This window comes from Zootoca vivipara, chromosome 9 (assembly GCF_963506605.1).
Source record: "Zootoca vivipara chromosome 9, rZooViv1.1, whole genome shotgun sequence".
NCBI classification, from domain to species: Eukaryota; Metazoa; Chordata; class Lepidosauria; order Squamata; family Lacertidae; genus Zootoca; species Zootoca vivipara.
The window spans coordinates 56,069,693-56,085,673 of record NC_083284.1 but is presented as its reverse complement, the minus strand read 5'-3'; the positions used below and the strand labels follow the sequence as shown (position 1 = coordinate 56,085,673).

Here is a 15,981-nt window from a genome sequence, read left to right as displayed (position 1 = left end):
AGCACAGACACAAACTTCCTCTGTCCTCATACGCTTGGCTTTCAGGGTTGCAAGAGATAGTTAGTTGCATGTTCCCTAAGGTATGGGAAGTGCTGCAGCTCCACTTCCCTCCTAACTGCCCAGAGCATAGCTGCCAAGTCTCCCGTTTTTCACGGGAAACCCCCGTTTTTAAAGCTGTTTCCCGCTGTTATCACAAATGGCGAAATATCCCGTAATTCCCCCGGATTTTCAAAGCAGCTCCTGCCAGCCAGGGAGGCTCCTTCTGCGCATGTCTGGACATGCGCAGAAGGAGCCTCCCTGGCTGGCAGGAGCTGCATGTCTGGACATGCGCAGAACCGATTTTGGGTGCCACGCCGCTGCTGATCCCGGATTTTTCAATCCGGGAGTTGACGGATATGGCTCAGAGTTCCTTTCAGTTTGGCTGCACTCTGCATTTAGACTGACCCAAGATTACCGAATTTTTCCATGTATAAGACGACCCCTATTTTGGGGGACTCCAAATAAAGAAAATGGGGGGAGATTGCACAGAGTTATTTAGCTTTTTCTGGGGGGGGGGGATTGCTGAAATTCACTCACCTGCCTGACCAATGCTGCCAATTGCATGCGTCGCCACCAGCAGCCGCCAATCGCCCGCCCAATTGCCGCAGTGGCAGCAAGTCAACAGCAGGCTTTGCCACAGCCACCAATCACCCACCAAATTGCCGCTGACACTCTCCTGCTCACGGCTGGAACCTATCTCACGTCCCCCCTCTGCACTACCTGTGTATAAGGCGATTCCCCCCCCCCCCATTCTTAAAATTCTTTTAGAATTAAAAAAAATCGTCTTGTACACGGGAAATTACGGAATTTACCACTGGACTGTGTCACATGTGGGATGGGGGGAGGGAGGGATGAGAGGAGTGAGAACTGCAGAGGGAAAAGGAAAAAGTTTGAGGTTTCCAGGGTGTGATAACACAAAAGGTTCTCTTGAGATAATTTCACTTAGATTGTATGGACAGAAGGAGCTGTGTGCTGTTGGTGGGGAGGTGCTGCAGTGAGGTGTGAACAGCAGACTTCTGCTGGCCAGCATAATTTGGGGGGGGGGGGCAACGACAAGCAGCCAACTTCTGCTTGAGAGAAGGTGCCAATACGCAAATCCACATGCTGTCCGTGGAAGAGGCTGAACGTACTACACAAGGAAAGATGGAAAAAACCAGGGGAAGAAAGACTTTCAAATTTTTTTTGCCAGCTCCCCTTTAGCATTGAAGTCACATAATGGTTGCTTACTAACAGGAAACGGCTATCTGCTCTCTATGTGTGGACATACTGCTCTTATTCTTTCACCAGCCCCTCAATGAGTATCGTGCAATATGGAAAATGTTGCATTTCTCCCTCCAAACCACAAAACAAGCTTAGAAATGAGGACTCCCAAGATTCTTCTGGTCCCTCAATAGTCCAGTTCTACTATGAATGAAGAATGGTCACGACCAGGACAAAACTACGCATTTCCCCACTGTCTTTACTAGCCAAAGCTTAAATAATTTCAAACATCGGAAGGCAGCTAGGGAGAAAAAAAAAATCAGGGATCATTCTTTTGGATTTGTTAGATCTGCTGTTGCTCTTTAAAGAAAGAAAGAAAGAAATCGCCTGCAGATTTATGTACTTACATTTTCTTTAGCAAGTTTCTCAGCTTGCTTGGCCTCCCTGGCTTGCCTCCTTTCCTCTCTGGTTGCCTGCTGCTCTCGAAAGCCCTTCTGCTTTTGCAGAGCCAATGTGATCCAGAGTGGCTGTGCGGTTTCAACTTTTTCAATCAGCTTGGAGCCGTCTATGGAATGCCTGCTCTGAAGAACTGGCCTTTCTAGAAGAACACAACGCACAAGGGTTTCAATTTGTACGACAGAGATGCATACAAGATATTCAAGAGGAATATCTCACCCAGTATTCTGTCAGAAGTGTGGCTTGGTGTGGTGCAGCGGCCAGAGGGTTGGACTATCATCACTGTGGAGGATCAAGGCTCAAATTCCCACTGCTGTAACATTTCTTTTTAGGGGACTCAATAAGTTCCTTATGATCCCTAGCACGGCATTCACCTTTCCCCCTGCCGAGCACAGGGTCAATATTTTCATTGAGGTGTTTGCCATGACCCCAAAATCCCTTTCCTAGCAAGTCACTGCCAGCTCAGACCCCATCAGTGTATCCACCACTAAGCAGCTGAAAGCTCAGTCAGCAAAGCGTGAGACATTTGAATCTCAGGGTCCTGGGTTCAAACCCCACATTGGGCAAAAGATTCCTGCACTGCAGGGGGTTGGACTAGATGAACCTTGTGGTCCCTTCCAACTCTACAATTTTATGATCCCACAATTCTATGATCTTTTTTAAAAAAGTAGCAAAAAATAGCTATCCTCTCCTCTCTCACTTTCAACATTTCCTGTTAGCCAAATCAGATTTGGCTCCAACTGAGCCTTTTATCCCGTTCTCCTTCATTGTGAGCTTAGCTCCACACTTCTAGAAAATATTTGGATGAGACTTCAGCAGCGCCAACTTTTTCAACACTTTTGTTAACAAGATCTTTGCATCCTTAGATCTCGGTGCAAGCTGTCCTAGAAATGTCAAAACTTGTTTTCTCTGTAACCATCTATTGAGCACCAACACCTCCGTCTATTTCTAGAAAGTGTGTGGGTTCAATTTTGGAGTTATTTGACATGCTATTTTGGGAACATTTGGGCAAACTTTCAAGCTTGCAAATGGCCATGCTGTAGAAAATGAAGTTTAGAAGTCCCACACAAGACGGCTGCCCAAAAGGGCAATCTCTGGAATCATACAGAACTCCACCACTGCCATTCATTTCAATGGAACACAAGCCAAAGGATTAATGCACAGATCTACCCCTCCTGTTGAAGTGAATGCGGAAGGCTTGCATGCACAGGAGCTCTGTATAGGGACACTGCATTTGGATGCAGGGCTTTACTGCAATAACATGACTTGCCAAAGATGTAGATGTAGGAAAATGTGGAGGAGTCCTTATTGGGATATGAGTTTACTGGGATGCATTTTCACACGCACGAACATCTCTAGATTACTCAGATTAATTAGTTGCTTCTATTGTCAAGCACTGTGTGTGCTGCAATGTGACATGATACAAAAAAAAAACACCAACAACTTTCCCTGCTATGTGTAATCTAATTTTATGCAATGAAAACAATCACTTTATGCGTCAGTCCTTAAAGAGACGTGTGAAATCACCCCTGGTGTGCGCATAATAAAACTTTGATGGAATCCAGTAATGAACCTATAAAAACCACCACCGAGGAAATTATACAATACTGTTTAAGGCTGACATTTTGGATATTGATCCCCCTTGCTCACCACAGAGCTATATTTAGGGGCAGTATTTCTTCGCCTACCTTTTTTCAACGGCTCTGGCTTCTTCTCTGTTCTCTCTCTCCATGGCATGGTGAGGGATGGGAAAAATGACCTCTTCTCCCTAGACTCTTCCTCTTCCCCCTTGCTTGCCTCGTGGGCTTGTGAAAGCAGAGCTTTAGCTTCAGTTTTTCTCCAGGTGGTGTCAGGCTCAGTTTTAGCCACCCGTTGCCCTGTGGATTCGGTTACGTGAGATCTGCGCATTTTTGAAAGAGGGGATGATGGCGGAGTTTGGCTAGTGGGCTTTGGAGCCAATGCAGGTTTTTGCAGGAGTGGTGATTTGCAGATGGGTTTCTCTTGACTAGGTGCAGACACATGACTGCTAGCTGCGAGAGATACCGGTGCAGCTGTCGTATAATTCTGATTAATATTAGCCGAGGAGCTCTTCACAGAATTAACCATGACATCTTTTCTCTCTTGGCTTGGGGATTTGTTCTCTTTTAAAAACATATCATTTGCATCTTTCTCATTGTCAGGCGTAACCAGCGGGGTGGGCACACCGTCAAAGCTGTCTCCTGCGCTGTACCTTTTCTTCTTCTTCTGCTCAGCTTGCTGATCATAGTGAAAGCGCAAGGAATAGTTGGTCCTCCTTAATTTCACCCCAAATGGGGACACATTTTCTTCTCCATTTGGGGAAGCACTGTCCAGTTTCCTCATACCAACCTTCTGCTGTGTTTCCATAGCAGCTGCTGCACTTTCCGACTGGGCTACTTCCTTACTTAGAGAATGTGAGATGCCTGGAACAAGGAAAGATGGCAGATCTTTGGCAAATTTACAACCCTCGGTGTTGCCTGCCACTTCGTGATGTATTTCAGTATTTCCTGTAGGTGTTCCAAGATTATTCCCTGCAGCTGATAGTGCCTCTGTATGAACAGTCTCTTGGGTTGAATGGACCGTGGGTGGACCCAACTGCTTGGCTGGGTTTTCTGCTTCAAGGCCAACTTTACTCTCGGCGCTTGCATTAGCCTTTGAGATTTCCGAAAACTTCTGCCATGCAGGAGTTATAGAAAACTTTGCACTTGCAGATAAGGTCTTGCGCAAATTACCGTGGGGAGCGTTTTGTCCTTTGGGTGTCCAATCATCGCTATGCCTACTGAGGCTTCCTTTGTCTCTCTCATTGCGCTTGCCATTTTCTGCACTTTTTAAGATTTTTGACCTAATAGAAGCCCACTCAGCTGGGATGGCTTGGTTGCCCAACGGCTCTTGGGCATATTTCACTTTACTATTCCTATGCTTTGCATCTGGCGATGTTTTTCGTGCGTCCATCGTTTTTATTTCTTCTGTTAAGCCAAGTAGAGATTTGCAAGCTGTATCTTTTATCTGATTGAGGTTGACCGCAGTTCCACAGAGCTGTGCTCCGGTGACCAAAATTGCTGTATGGGGAACACACAGAGAAGTCGGGGGACCGTGAGAACCTTTGCTGGATTTAGGAGTCATCAATTCTTTTGCAGCTGAAGGAGTTGGTGCCTCTTTGGCAGGCGTAACTGGGCTCAGATTTACTTTCGGAAATATAATTTGCTTTTCTCCAGAGGATACTTGGAAGGTAAATCCCCTGGGCATAGTTTGCCTCGCGTCAACTTCCTGCCATCGTAGCTCCTCCCCTAAGATTCTTTCCTGCTCTTGAGCTTCAATGTTCCTTTTCTGATGGTGCCTTAGAGTTTCTTCTTCCTTCTGCTCTTTGTCTGGCTGCTTTATCATTTGCTGGGTAGCTTCTTTAAGTGGAAGATCTTTCTCGGGGCTTTCCAAATATTGCTCTTCCAAATGAATATTTTTGTCCAGTTGCAACGGGAATGACTTGTCTTGTTCTTTTGGCTTTTCCAGTGGTCTTTGTCCTTCTAAACTAGGGGATTTCTGTTCTTCCAGCTTTCGTCCTTCTTCCCTCTCTATCAACTCTTCCTGTTGCATCCTCTTCTCAGGCCATGGCTGTAGTTCGCATCTTTTGTGTTCTGCTGCTGATCTAATTGGTTTATCCAGTTCTTGCTGTTCTTGTTTGTCGTTATTCATTTTCTCTTTTAGATTCTGTGGTAGTTCTTCTGGTCTCTTTTGCTTTTCCAGCTTTATGGCACTTCCCTTCCCTTGCAAACTTTCTTCACCTTCTAGATTCCTTTTTTCCTCTAGATCTTTTTGTCTCAGGTCTGTTTGCCTTTTTTGCACTTGAAGTACTTCCTGTTTCAGTTCATCCTGATTTTCAGCCTCATTCATTTGTTCTTCCAGTCCTTGCGCTTTCTGTCCTAAATTCTGATGCCCTTTTTTTTCTTCCTGCCATTTTTGCTTCCCCTGTTCTTCCCTGTCTTTCCACCCTTGCTGAAAGAGCTTTTTATGTTGTTGCTTTGCCTCTAATTCTCTGTGTCTCTTTTCTTCAACTTCTTGATCCTTCAGTTCCTGCCATTTTTGTTCTTCCAGTTCCCGATGTCTTTGCTCTTCCTCTTGCCTTTGCCTTTCAATCACCAGTTCTTGCCACTTTTGCTCTTCCAGTTGCCTTTGCACCTCCAGCTCTCTGTATCTTTGCTCTTCCAGTTGCCTTTCTGCCTCCAGTTCCTGATGTCTTTGCTCTTCCAGTTGCCTTTGTGCTTCTAGTTCTCGATGTCTATGCTCTTCCAGTTGCCTTTGTGCCTCCAGTTCCTGGTGTCTTTGCTCTTCCAGTTGCCTTTGCGCCTCCAATTCTCGGTGTCTTTGCTCTTCCAGTTGCCTTTGTGCCTTCAGTTCCTGATGTCTTTGCTCTTCCAGTTGCCTTTGCGCCTCCAGTTCTTGGTGTCTTTGCTCTTCCAGTTGCCTTTGCGCTTCTAGTTCTTGATGTTTATGCTCTTCCAGTTGCCTTTGAGCCTCCAGTTCCTGATGTCTTTGCTCTTCCAGTTGCCTTTGAGCCTCCAGTTCCTGATGTCTTTGCTCTTCCAGTTGCCTTTGTGCCTTCAGTTCCTGATGTCTTTGCTCTTCCAGTTGCCTTTGCACCTCCAGTTCCTGATGTCTTTGCTCTTCCAGTTGCCTTTGTGCCTCCAGTTGCCTTTGCGCCTCCAGTTCCTGATGCTTTTGCTCTTCCAGTTGCCTTTGCTTTTGTTCCTTTAGTTCATGCTGCTTTCGTTTTTCCTGTTGCATTTGTTCCTCCGGTTCCTGAAGGCCCTCTTCATTCCTTCTCTGCTCCTCCAGTCCTTTGTGTCTCTGCATTTGAAATTCTTGATGCCTCCGTTTTTCAAGACTTTTCTTTCCCTCTTGACCCTTTCTCTCTTCCATTTTCAAAAGCTGCTCTTCCTCCTGAAGCTTCTGTTTTTTCCCTTCTTTTTCCCTTTGGCATTCTTGAAGTCTTTTGTGTTCTGTGTGGCTTTTTACCTCTGCTTCAGCCATTTCTACTTTCTTCTCAGTCTCCAAGTTTCTCCAGCAATGTTCTAGCTTTCTTTTGCCCTCGTTCTGTTCTTGGCTTTCCCTATGCTCGATAGGCTTGTCTGCAACATGGTAGCCATCATGTTTGGAGAGCTTATCTTCATACAATTGTGGTTCTAGGATTTCTTGTTCAACCTCTGCCAACGCCACACTTTGCATCTCCTAGTGTCAGGAAACAGAAACAGTTTAACTTAACATTTTTTATTTATGCATCCTATGATGTGGGGAGTAACAGGGTAATTAATTAGTTGTTTTAAGTCAATAAGCCTGGAGTTCATAATAAGCCACTTTACATTTTAGTTCTTTTTGCTATAAATAAATGCATATATATACATTTGGTCACAACACTGTGCCATAAATTATGGCTAAGTTAACCAGTCTACACACACAGTTCAAGTACTCTGACTTTGCTCCTCCTCTCCCCCAGCAAGAAAACAAACCACGAAGCATCTGGTTTAGCATTATTTTTCAACCAGTGCTTGTGGTTCTTTTCTCCCAAACATACAATCTGAAAACAAGCTTTGTTTTTACCTTCCCAATCATAGTTTGTTGGAGAGAAACAAATAATGCCAAGCCAAATGTTTCATGGTTATTCACCCCCCCCCCCCCAGGAAGAAGGGCAGAGAAAAGTGGAAGAACATAAGCTGCATTCACTAGCATACAACTTGTAGACAAATGTCTTACCCATAGTTTATGGCTAAGCACTACATGAAAATGTAGTCAGTGGATCATCAAAATACTTTGCCATTCACTAGGAATGACATTCTGGAACAGGAAGGCAAGATCACAGCAGCCTCAGGACATGGATCTACAAAATCCCTTCACCCTGGTGCAACTCTCCCATTTTAATCCCCTACACCAGGCATGTTCAACAGGTCGATCACGAAGGCGTTCTAGGTCGTCTGTTGGATTTTCTAGGTCGATCCCCCCCTCAACAACTCTAAACAAGGTGACTTGATTCTTACTTTATAGCTAATAGCTGGTGGAATTGTCCTTTATGATTATCCCCCTTTTAAAAAGCAAATAAAATGTGTCTAGTTCTATTTAAAGGAACATATAATCAGTTAATGCCGGTGTATAAATAGCTGTTCACCTGGTCACCTATAAGAAACAGAAACTGTTTCCAGGTTACCATGCAAAGGTGGTTTACTAAAATTAACACTCCACCCCTCAGTGCTTTTAGATATCAGTTGGCACACATACAGGTATGCAGGCATACAGGCTATTAGATAATTAGTAGGCTACTAATGTTTATGGACTTATTTCCATGATTCAATCAGTGCTCATCATAGTGTCTGGTGGCAATGAACACCCGAAGCCAATTACATGTTGTCTGATGGTTAATCAAAAACATGAATACTGAAACAGAGTGAAGAGATAAGATTCAAATGTTATACACAGCTCTTAGTTAGTAGATCTGTCTGTCTCACAATCAATGACTAAAACGTTCATCTAAGTTATGTCTGTATCTGTGACTATATAGAAAGCAGATAAATTTCAATACCTGTGATAACCTTCTGTGCTTTTTGGAAACCCTCTGATTTTTTGGCTTAACAGCGAGTTTGTGCTTTGCTGCACTGTTGTCCAGGCGGGCAATTGCCAGGGGAATTGCATCGAGGTTGACCGTTTCAATTGTGCCAGAAGGTGAGTGGTGCCTTTTCGGCCGCGATGATGATTTGACCGGTGTAACCTGTTAAATTGTCGCAAGTGGAAATGAATTTGATTTAAATTGAATTGACAGATTTAAAAGGATTAGCAGATTTAAAACAAAACAAACCCTGAATTGAACAGTGTCTCCATTAATGAACTCAGAGCAAAATCCAGAAGTTTCCTTTTGTGGAAACACAGCTTCTCATGGGGGCACCTCATTTTTCCAGTCAAATGGAAGAACTGTCTCCTCTTCTATTATGTAGCCAAGACACTTAAGCATCATGCTATCCCTATGCAACCCACCAGCTCCTGACATACCTGCCAAGTCTCTCATGGAGAAATCCGGGATCGGCAGCCGCGCGACACCAGAAGTTGCGTAGACGCAACTTCCGGTGTCGCTTTGCCCATCTAGGGGCACAAAAAATGGCCGGCGCCAGAAGTCGTGTCTACGCATGTCCGGAAGTGCATAGACGCAACTTCCGGTGCCAGCGCCGGCCATTTTTTGTGCCCATTGATGGGCAAAGCGACACCGGAAGTTGCGTCTACGCACTTCCGGACATGCGTAGACGCAACCTCCGGTGCCGGCCATTTTCTGGTGCCCATAGATGGGCAAAGCGACACCAGAAAAATGGCCGCCGACAGGAGCCAAAATAAGGGAGATTAACGGGAGAGGAGCTGAAACGGGAGACCACCGGGAAACAGTAAGGAAAAACAGGGGTTTCCCGGGAAATACGGGGTACTTGGCAGCTATGGCTCCTGATGTTTATAGATGCAGGGCAAGAGATCTGGTCTGCCCCCAATGGGGCCACACATCATGGCTCACTGCCACACAACTTAGTACAACCTCTCCCTTTGATCACTCAAGTACTCTGTTAGCAGCAGCTAATATGGACTGGGAATTAGCAATGGGACAGAATCCACTTCATCAGTACAGCCTCACAAGAGAAAGGCTGACTGGATGTATCCCAGTCTCCTTGCCAGCAAGGGTCCGCCATTTGTGTCCCTTCCTCAATGGTCATGAAAGAACCAAGGGAGCAGCGGGGAAGGTGAATTAGGAGCAAGACTAGGTTTGGTAAGTCCTTCAAATACCTGCAAGCCCAGGAGAGCTGCCCAAGATGGCTCGTCTGTTTGCCAACACAGCAAATGTAAGGTATTTCAAGTTGTAGGCAAGTTTAACAGTTCACACAAGGCTGTGTATAAAAAGTGCTTTTAAAAGTTGTTGTTCATCCTAGGAATTATGTTACCCATACTTCTGTTTATTGAGCCAGGACTACAGTAAGCCTCCATTCAGACTTGTGGCTCAGTAATATATTCTAAGCTTTGGATGTATGAGACCCAGTTCCAAACTCTAGCACCCCTCCTTAAAAGAAGTCACCCACTCTACCGCTCCATAGGACCTTATCAAGCAATGCTATACTCGCATTATACCAAGACCAAATCCTGCTACACCACAGTATGCTAGCATCACTGAAATTTCCTACCAGCGTATACTTCATGACATTTTGCCAGTACGGTGAAGGTTCTGTCAAATCCTATAGCTCCTCAACCAGCGGATCTACAGTAGAAGATTGCACCCCTAAAAGACCCACTCACAGAATACACAAGATCCTGGATCAATATGCAGTTGTTTCTCATTTCCTTACAAAACTGTGGCTTCCCTTCTGATTCAGTAACAAGTTCCCTGGCATAGAGGTCTGAAATTTAAAAATTCAGGAAGGGACACTCATTGACTTATCACCAATTAATTCTACCGAGACTAAGCAAATATTAACTGGCAGCCCTACACAAAATTTAAGAGGCTTTTAAAGCTAATATTTATTTGCCCTTGTTTAATAAGCTCGTTAGATCCCTTGCAGAAATTAGCCAAAATGTCATAAATGTTAATAGGCTCATAATCAGCAATGGCAGCAGTAAGTACAGAAATATAAAGAGTGTACCACTTTCCATATTTTAGGTATTCTGGGCTTTGTAAAGCTCTATTTCTTGACTACTGAATCATGTGACATTATATTTATTTTGTCACCCATAGCCAAATATGTGTTTGGTTAGCTTCATGTGTTTGGTTACCCTGCAAAAACCTGAGCCTTTAAGTGTTGCCTGGAAGGGGGAATTTCATCAGGTACAGATTTCTCCATCACAGTGATGTAGTGAGAGGAGAAGCCACACCTGAAAGAATCATTTTACTCCTATGTCCTCTTCCTTAAGACACCCTGGTCACATCTGCACCATACATTTAAAGCATGTGGCTTTCCTCAAAGAATAAAGTCATACCTCGGTTTAAGTACGCCTTGGTTTGAGTATTTTCAGTTTAAGTACTCCGCGGACCCGTCTGGAACAGATTAATCCACTTTTCATTACTTTCAATGGGAAAGTTCGCTTCAGGTTAGGTACGGACTTTCGGAACCAATTGTGTTTGTAAACCGAGGTACCACTGTAATTGGAACTGTAGTTTGTTAAGGCTGCTGGGAATTGTAACTCTATGAGGAGCGACCCACAGTTCCCAAGGATTCTTGGGACGAAGGCGACCATGTGCTTTAAATGTATGATGTGGATGTGACTCGTGTCTCTGGATTTCCTGCTCTTTATATCCTCTACTTTCTGAGACTTCTTTCCAATCAGCAGATTCCCTTCCTGCCCATGTAGTTCCTCCTGCCTATACTATTCTGCTGCCTTTGGCAGAGTGTACATGCAGAGGATGTGCTCACATAGCCAGTGGCAGTGGCTTAGCGTGGGTTGCCAGTGCTCAGGGCTGCCAGAAAATGGCATGCACATTCAACTGCCTAATGGGATCTGTGTCACCCAGGAGATCGCAGCCACAGAGAGTTGTTACGTTGTCTGGAGAGATCACCTCCTGGTTTGTGTAGAGAAGCTGCTTTCAATGGAGCCCATCGACAGAAATGCACAGCTGTATGGGTACTGAAATTTTGCACTCCTAAGAGTTTTGCGCACAAGGCAACTGCTATGCCACTGGCTAGTAGTATGGCCAAAATATCTTGGGGAAACCAGGTGCCTCTTCCACAGTAAACACCTTCCCAAGGAAGCATAGCGGCTTTAACACTATAAGCAGACAAAGGGAAGCCAGGCAAGCGGGAGAGGGGGCCCATTGGCAAAGGAGGAGGTGCTGGGCAAACAGCCCACAGTGGGCCTGGAATCACATGCAGGGTCTAGGAACAGCAAAGCAACTGGCGTTTTTTGGAAGTGGCACTCAACGAAATGAGAAGTAAAGGAAGCACAAAGAAACTGAGAATCAAGGGGCAGCTTAAGCATTACAAACACGTGATTTGCTACTGAGTGCAATTGGTGGCCTCATTCAATTCTGGCTCTGTGGTTACGTGTATCAGTAGGATGCTTAATATTTTCAACCACCTGTTTGTTAGGTTCCAACTACAAGTGGAAACATGCAAATCCAGATTTGCCCTTAGTGTATATAAAGTATGGGGCTTCAACTAACAAATGAGGCATGCAAGTGGAACTATCCCACAACCCGTTCCAGCCGCATTGGAGTCCAGCAGATGAGGAAGTCATGTTGGAACAGAGTTTGAGGGAAGGTTAAATTATAAGCAGGGGAAAGGCTGAGCACCATCTTCAAACTGAGCTCCCCAACTGCCTGCTTATTATATGACTAGCACAGATTCGGCTTAAAGACACAGATCTACCATCATCACATGATGTTTGAGTCCCATATTCACATTTTATGGCTTTAGTGTACATGCTTAGAAATTTCCACTTGTGCTTTTAAAATTGTAACGTAGAAATGTAAGAGTGCAGACTGTCAGTATTTTGCAGGGGTGATTCAAGCATAAACTGGAATGCTGGGTTTGTGCAATTAAACTGGCTTAAAGGGCTCTATTGCCCTAGTGCAACAAATCCACTTTTAAAAAGAATGGTACCGTTTGCAGTTTGGAAAGGGACAGGAAAATGTTTTGAACAGTGTGGGATGTGCAAATGACTAACAGGAAGACTTGTAAACACAATGCAAGCAAATCAGAACAAATGCTCAATGAAGACCAGGTATAATACCGTATAACCGCCATGTAAGCAGACCAGGGCAAAGCTCAATAAATAGGTCCTATGGTAGAACCTTAAATGCAATGGCTATAGAGGTCCTTGAAACAAATGCAATGAACTATTCATAACTATTACCTTATCTTCCACTTCCTGCCTTGTTCCACGCAAACTTGCTGGGCTTAATGAATCGGGTGTGCCACCTGCCTGGAAAAATAAGATTATGTTTGCCAAATATCACAACTATGGACTACCATTATAGAAGTGGTAGAAATATCTTAACGACCCCCCCCCTCCATCTCCTCAGACTCCTCTGTTCAGCAGAGGGACCCTCTAGTTAGTTTCACTGCTCTCAGAAGTTTGGTCTGGGAGAGGACATTAGAAAAAAATATTTTAAATAGTGTTGCATTCTGCCCTGGTGGTGCCATGGGAACTGAGGGTAGATCCACAATTTATACAGCACACATTGTTGCCTGCTTACAAGTGTTATGCCAGTGTGTTCAGTGGCAAACACATGTAAGATTTCATACTCATGCCTTTAAAAACCTGTGTATGCTTATTTGATAGTGAAACAGTTCACACACATGTACAGGAGTGTTAAGACTGCTATTCTCGACTCCTTTGGGAGGAAGGATGTGATAGAAATGAAATGAAATAAATAAAAATAGCTGTGCTTGCCATATAAAATATGGAGCTGCCTTGGAGCATTCAACTCTAGTCTACATTGACATTCAAAGCAATAAAGCCTCAGTGAATGTACTTATTTTCAGAGTTTCTTACACACAGTGGCACAACAAAGATCCACCTAGAAAAAAATATATATGTGTGTACTTGACAATTTCAAAGTCTGTTCAACTGAGCTAAAGATGATGCACACTTTCAAGTCCCCTTAAGAGAGACTTGCGCAATATGCAACACCCAGTGTCAAGACAAGCCTTCGGAATATGTTCTACATATTCTTTCCTGGCTGCCTATCACTTATAATTCATGTGTGTCCCTGAAAGTCTGCAAAGCAAACAATTTATCTCTTAAGTTCAAGGTTGTTGGCACTTGTGGTTTTATAAATAAGTCTCCACATTGCAGGCTTTTAACTCCCTGGATGCTGAAATTGGTGGGGACTGTATTTTCTTTGTCTTTTTCATGAATTCCCCCTTTTTTTTTACAATTGCATTTTCTTTCCTGCAAGAAAATGTGTTTGCCTCTGCCTGTTTACCTCAATTCCCAGTAAACAGCTCTTTAAAAACAACCTCTTTAGGATTAGTTGTCCCTGCATTTATACTATATACAAACTAGTTCCCAGAAATTATGTGGCTCAGCCAGAGATGCATTTAAAGGCAAATCTATATCATTTGCACTTTTTGAAGCAATTCACTAACTGAAAGACAGCAGTCCTTCAAAATTTGAACTTTTCTGAATTTTGCAAACAAAAATGCATATACTACAGTAAAGTGTGCACAGAAATGAATTTTATATTATTATAATTATTACATGTGAATAATATACAAAAACACATTTTATTACGAGAAATTGCTTTGCAAACATGTATCTATTAGGCAAAACTGCATAAAATGTGTATATTGGGAACAATTTGGACTAAAATGCTGGTTAATTTTTAGGAGGATTAGGGTTTTTTTCTTCCTTGGAAAAGACCCTGATGTTGGGAAAGATTGAGGGCACTAGGAGAAGGGGAAGACAGAGGACGAGATGGTTGGACAGTGTTCTCGAAGCTACGAACATGAGTTTGACCAAACTGCGGGAGGCAGTGCAGGACAGGAGTGCCTGGCGTGCTATGGTCCATGGGGTCACGAAGAGTCGGACACGACTAAACGACTAAACAAGGGTTTTTTTAAAAAAAATATGCAAAGTGATGTGGCAATGAAGAGCACTAAAGACTGGAAACATGAGAGAAACTGAAATTGACAGATTTCCCACCCCTAGGATGAGCTCGCATTGTGGTCTGAGGAATATTGGTTAGATCTGTTCTGCTTTCTCTGGCACCCAGGAGTGGCATCCATCATTTTTCCCCCGGTACTTGGTAAGGAGATGAGCACAGAAGGACATTTGAGCCCTCAAATTGATCCTGACGGATCCTACACTAACTGCCAGCGAAAGGTGCCCTGTTCCCAGGGGCTGGCGCTGTCAGACTCCAAAATGACTGGGTATGTGCTGGGTGAGAGAGAATCACACATGACTCCTAGTGCTGAGATATCGAGGAGTGCAATTTGCAAGGACCTAAGCACAAGATTTCAGCTTGCTCACCTCACTCAAAATGCTGTTAATAGGTGAGAGCAGCCAGCTCAACGTGGGCTATAGTGCAAGCAATGGCAACATTATCATCAGCACTTAGCCGAAATGTATAATAGAGCTGGAAGGTCATGGGCAAGTCTTGAGCTTGACATGCACACAGTATGGGATAACGCAGGCATCCCCAAACTTCGGCCCTCCAGATGTTTTGGACTACAATTCCCATCTTCCCTGACCACTGGTCCTGCTAGCTAGGGATCATGGGAGTTGTAGGCCAAAACATCTGGAGGGCCGCAGTTTGGGGATGCCTGGGATAACGCACAGTCATTGCTGATTCACAAAACAAATCATGGGTAATGAAATGTGAAAATATATGTACATTTCTCTATATAGAAACTGTCTTCCATTGTCTGTTGTGTTTTGTTTTGTTTTTACATCAGGAAAGTGACGCTAGACTGGACCAATATTTAAGGTTCTCAGATCAAGCTTCATGACTTGCATGAGCACTGAACTTGTGAACATAGTGGTTGTATCTGAAGTGAATGAGGTCATGTGTGCTGCATTCAACAGCCACATTGCATCATGTTTGATGATTCTGCAGCTTTTTGAAATTAGTTCCTCCAAACTCCACCCCCAACGTGCACCCAGTGTGAGAAAGTACAAACTCACCACCGCCAGCAGCAGGCAACTGCTTCTGACATTTCCCCAAAGTAAGGTATCCAGGACTTACTTTATTATTGCTCTCTGGAAGGACCATGTCTTGCTGTGAATCAGTCTCCATGGGGCTACTGAGTAACACATCTGCTTCCAAACTAGCCTTTGCTTCCCCAACTGTCTTCACTGAAACAGTCACTTGTGAAGGTTGGCCAAATTTAATATTTTTGGCCAACTGTTGCTGGAAAAAACAACAACACCCTGCATATTAGAAAGGAGACACATTGCTGTTCATACCCTCTCCTACACAGTTTATTCCTCTCCAACAGTGATGAGGCCCAAAATATTCAGCATTATCAGATGAAAGAGAAGGCAGTTAATTTTAGTAACTGTATTAGAACAACAGATCACAGGCTACACTTAGCACATCTTGATTTGTGTGAATACTCCCATCTTTTATGTTGACCAATTCCCAATGGGCTGGAACCAGTTGCTTGTTTTTAACCATAGAGCATCCTATTTCTCCTGTTCTTCTGAGTCTAGGCTTCCACAAAATCCAAATGCCTCCAGGTTTCAGATTTAAAACTAGACAATCTTCACGAGGGTGCAGTACTGAAGAAACCCTACTCAATGGCCCCAAAACCGTCAATAATC

The 15,981-nt window shown here is 44.0% G+C and overlaps 1 protein-coding gene across 6 annotated transcripts in view; it reads right to left on the bottom strand.

Annotated features, from left to right (window-relative positions):
• CRACD (capping protein inhibiting regulator of actin dynamics) overlaps positions 1 to 15,981 on the bottom strand; it is a 149,183-nt gene that overhangs the window by 24,159 nt on the left and 109,043 nt on the right. For all 6 annotated transcript variants that reach the window (XM_060278801.1, XM_060278802.1, XM_060278798.1 and 3 more), the window contains 5 exons: positions 15,404 to 15,568; positions 12,568 to 12,636; positions 8,279 to 8,464; positions 3,384 to 6,936; positions 1,647 to 1,837 (listed from right to left, as the gene is read on the bottom strand). In XM_060278801.1, the coding sequence (XP_060134784.1) occupies positions 1,647 to 1,837; positions 3,384 to 6,936; positions 8,279 to 8,464; positions 12,568 to 12,636; positions 15,404 to 15,568 (4,164 nt within the window). The remainder of the gene's footprint in view (positions 1 to 1,646; positions 1,838 to 3,383; positions 6,937 to 8,278; positions 8,465 to 12,567; positions 12,637 to 15,403; positions 15,569 to 15,981) is intronic.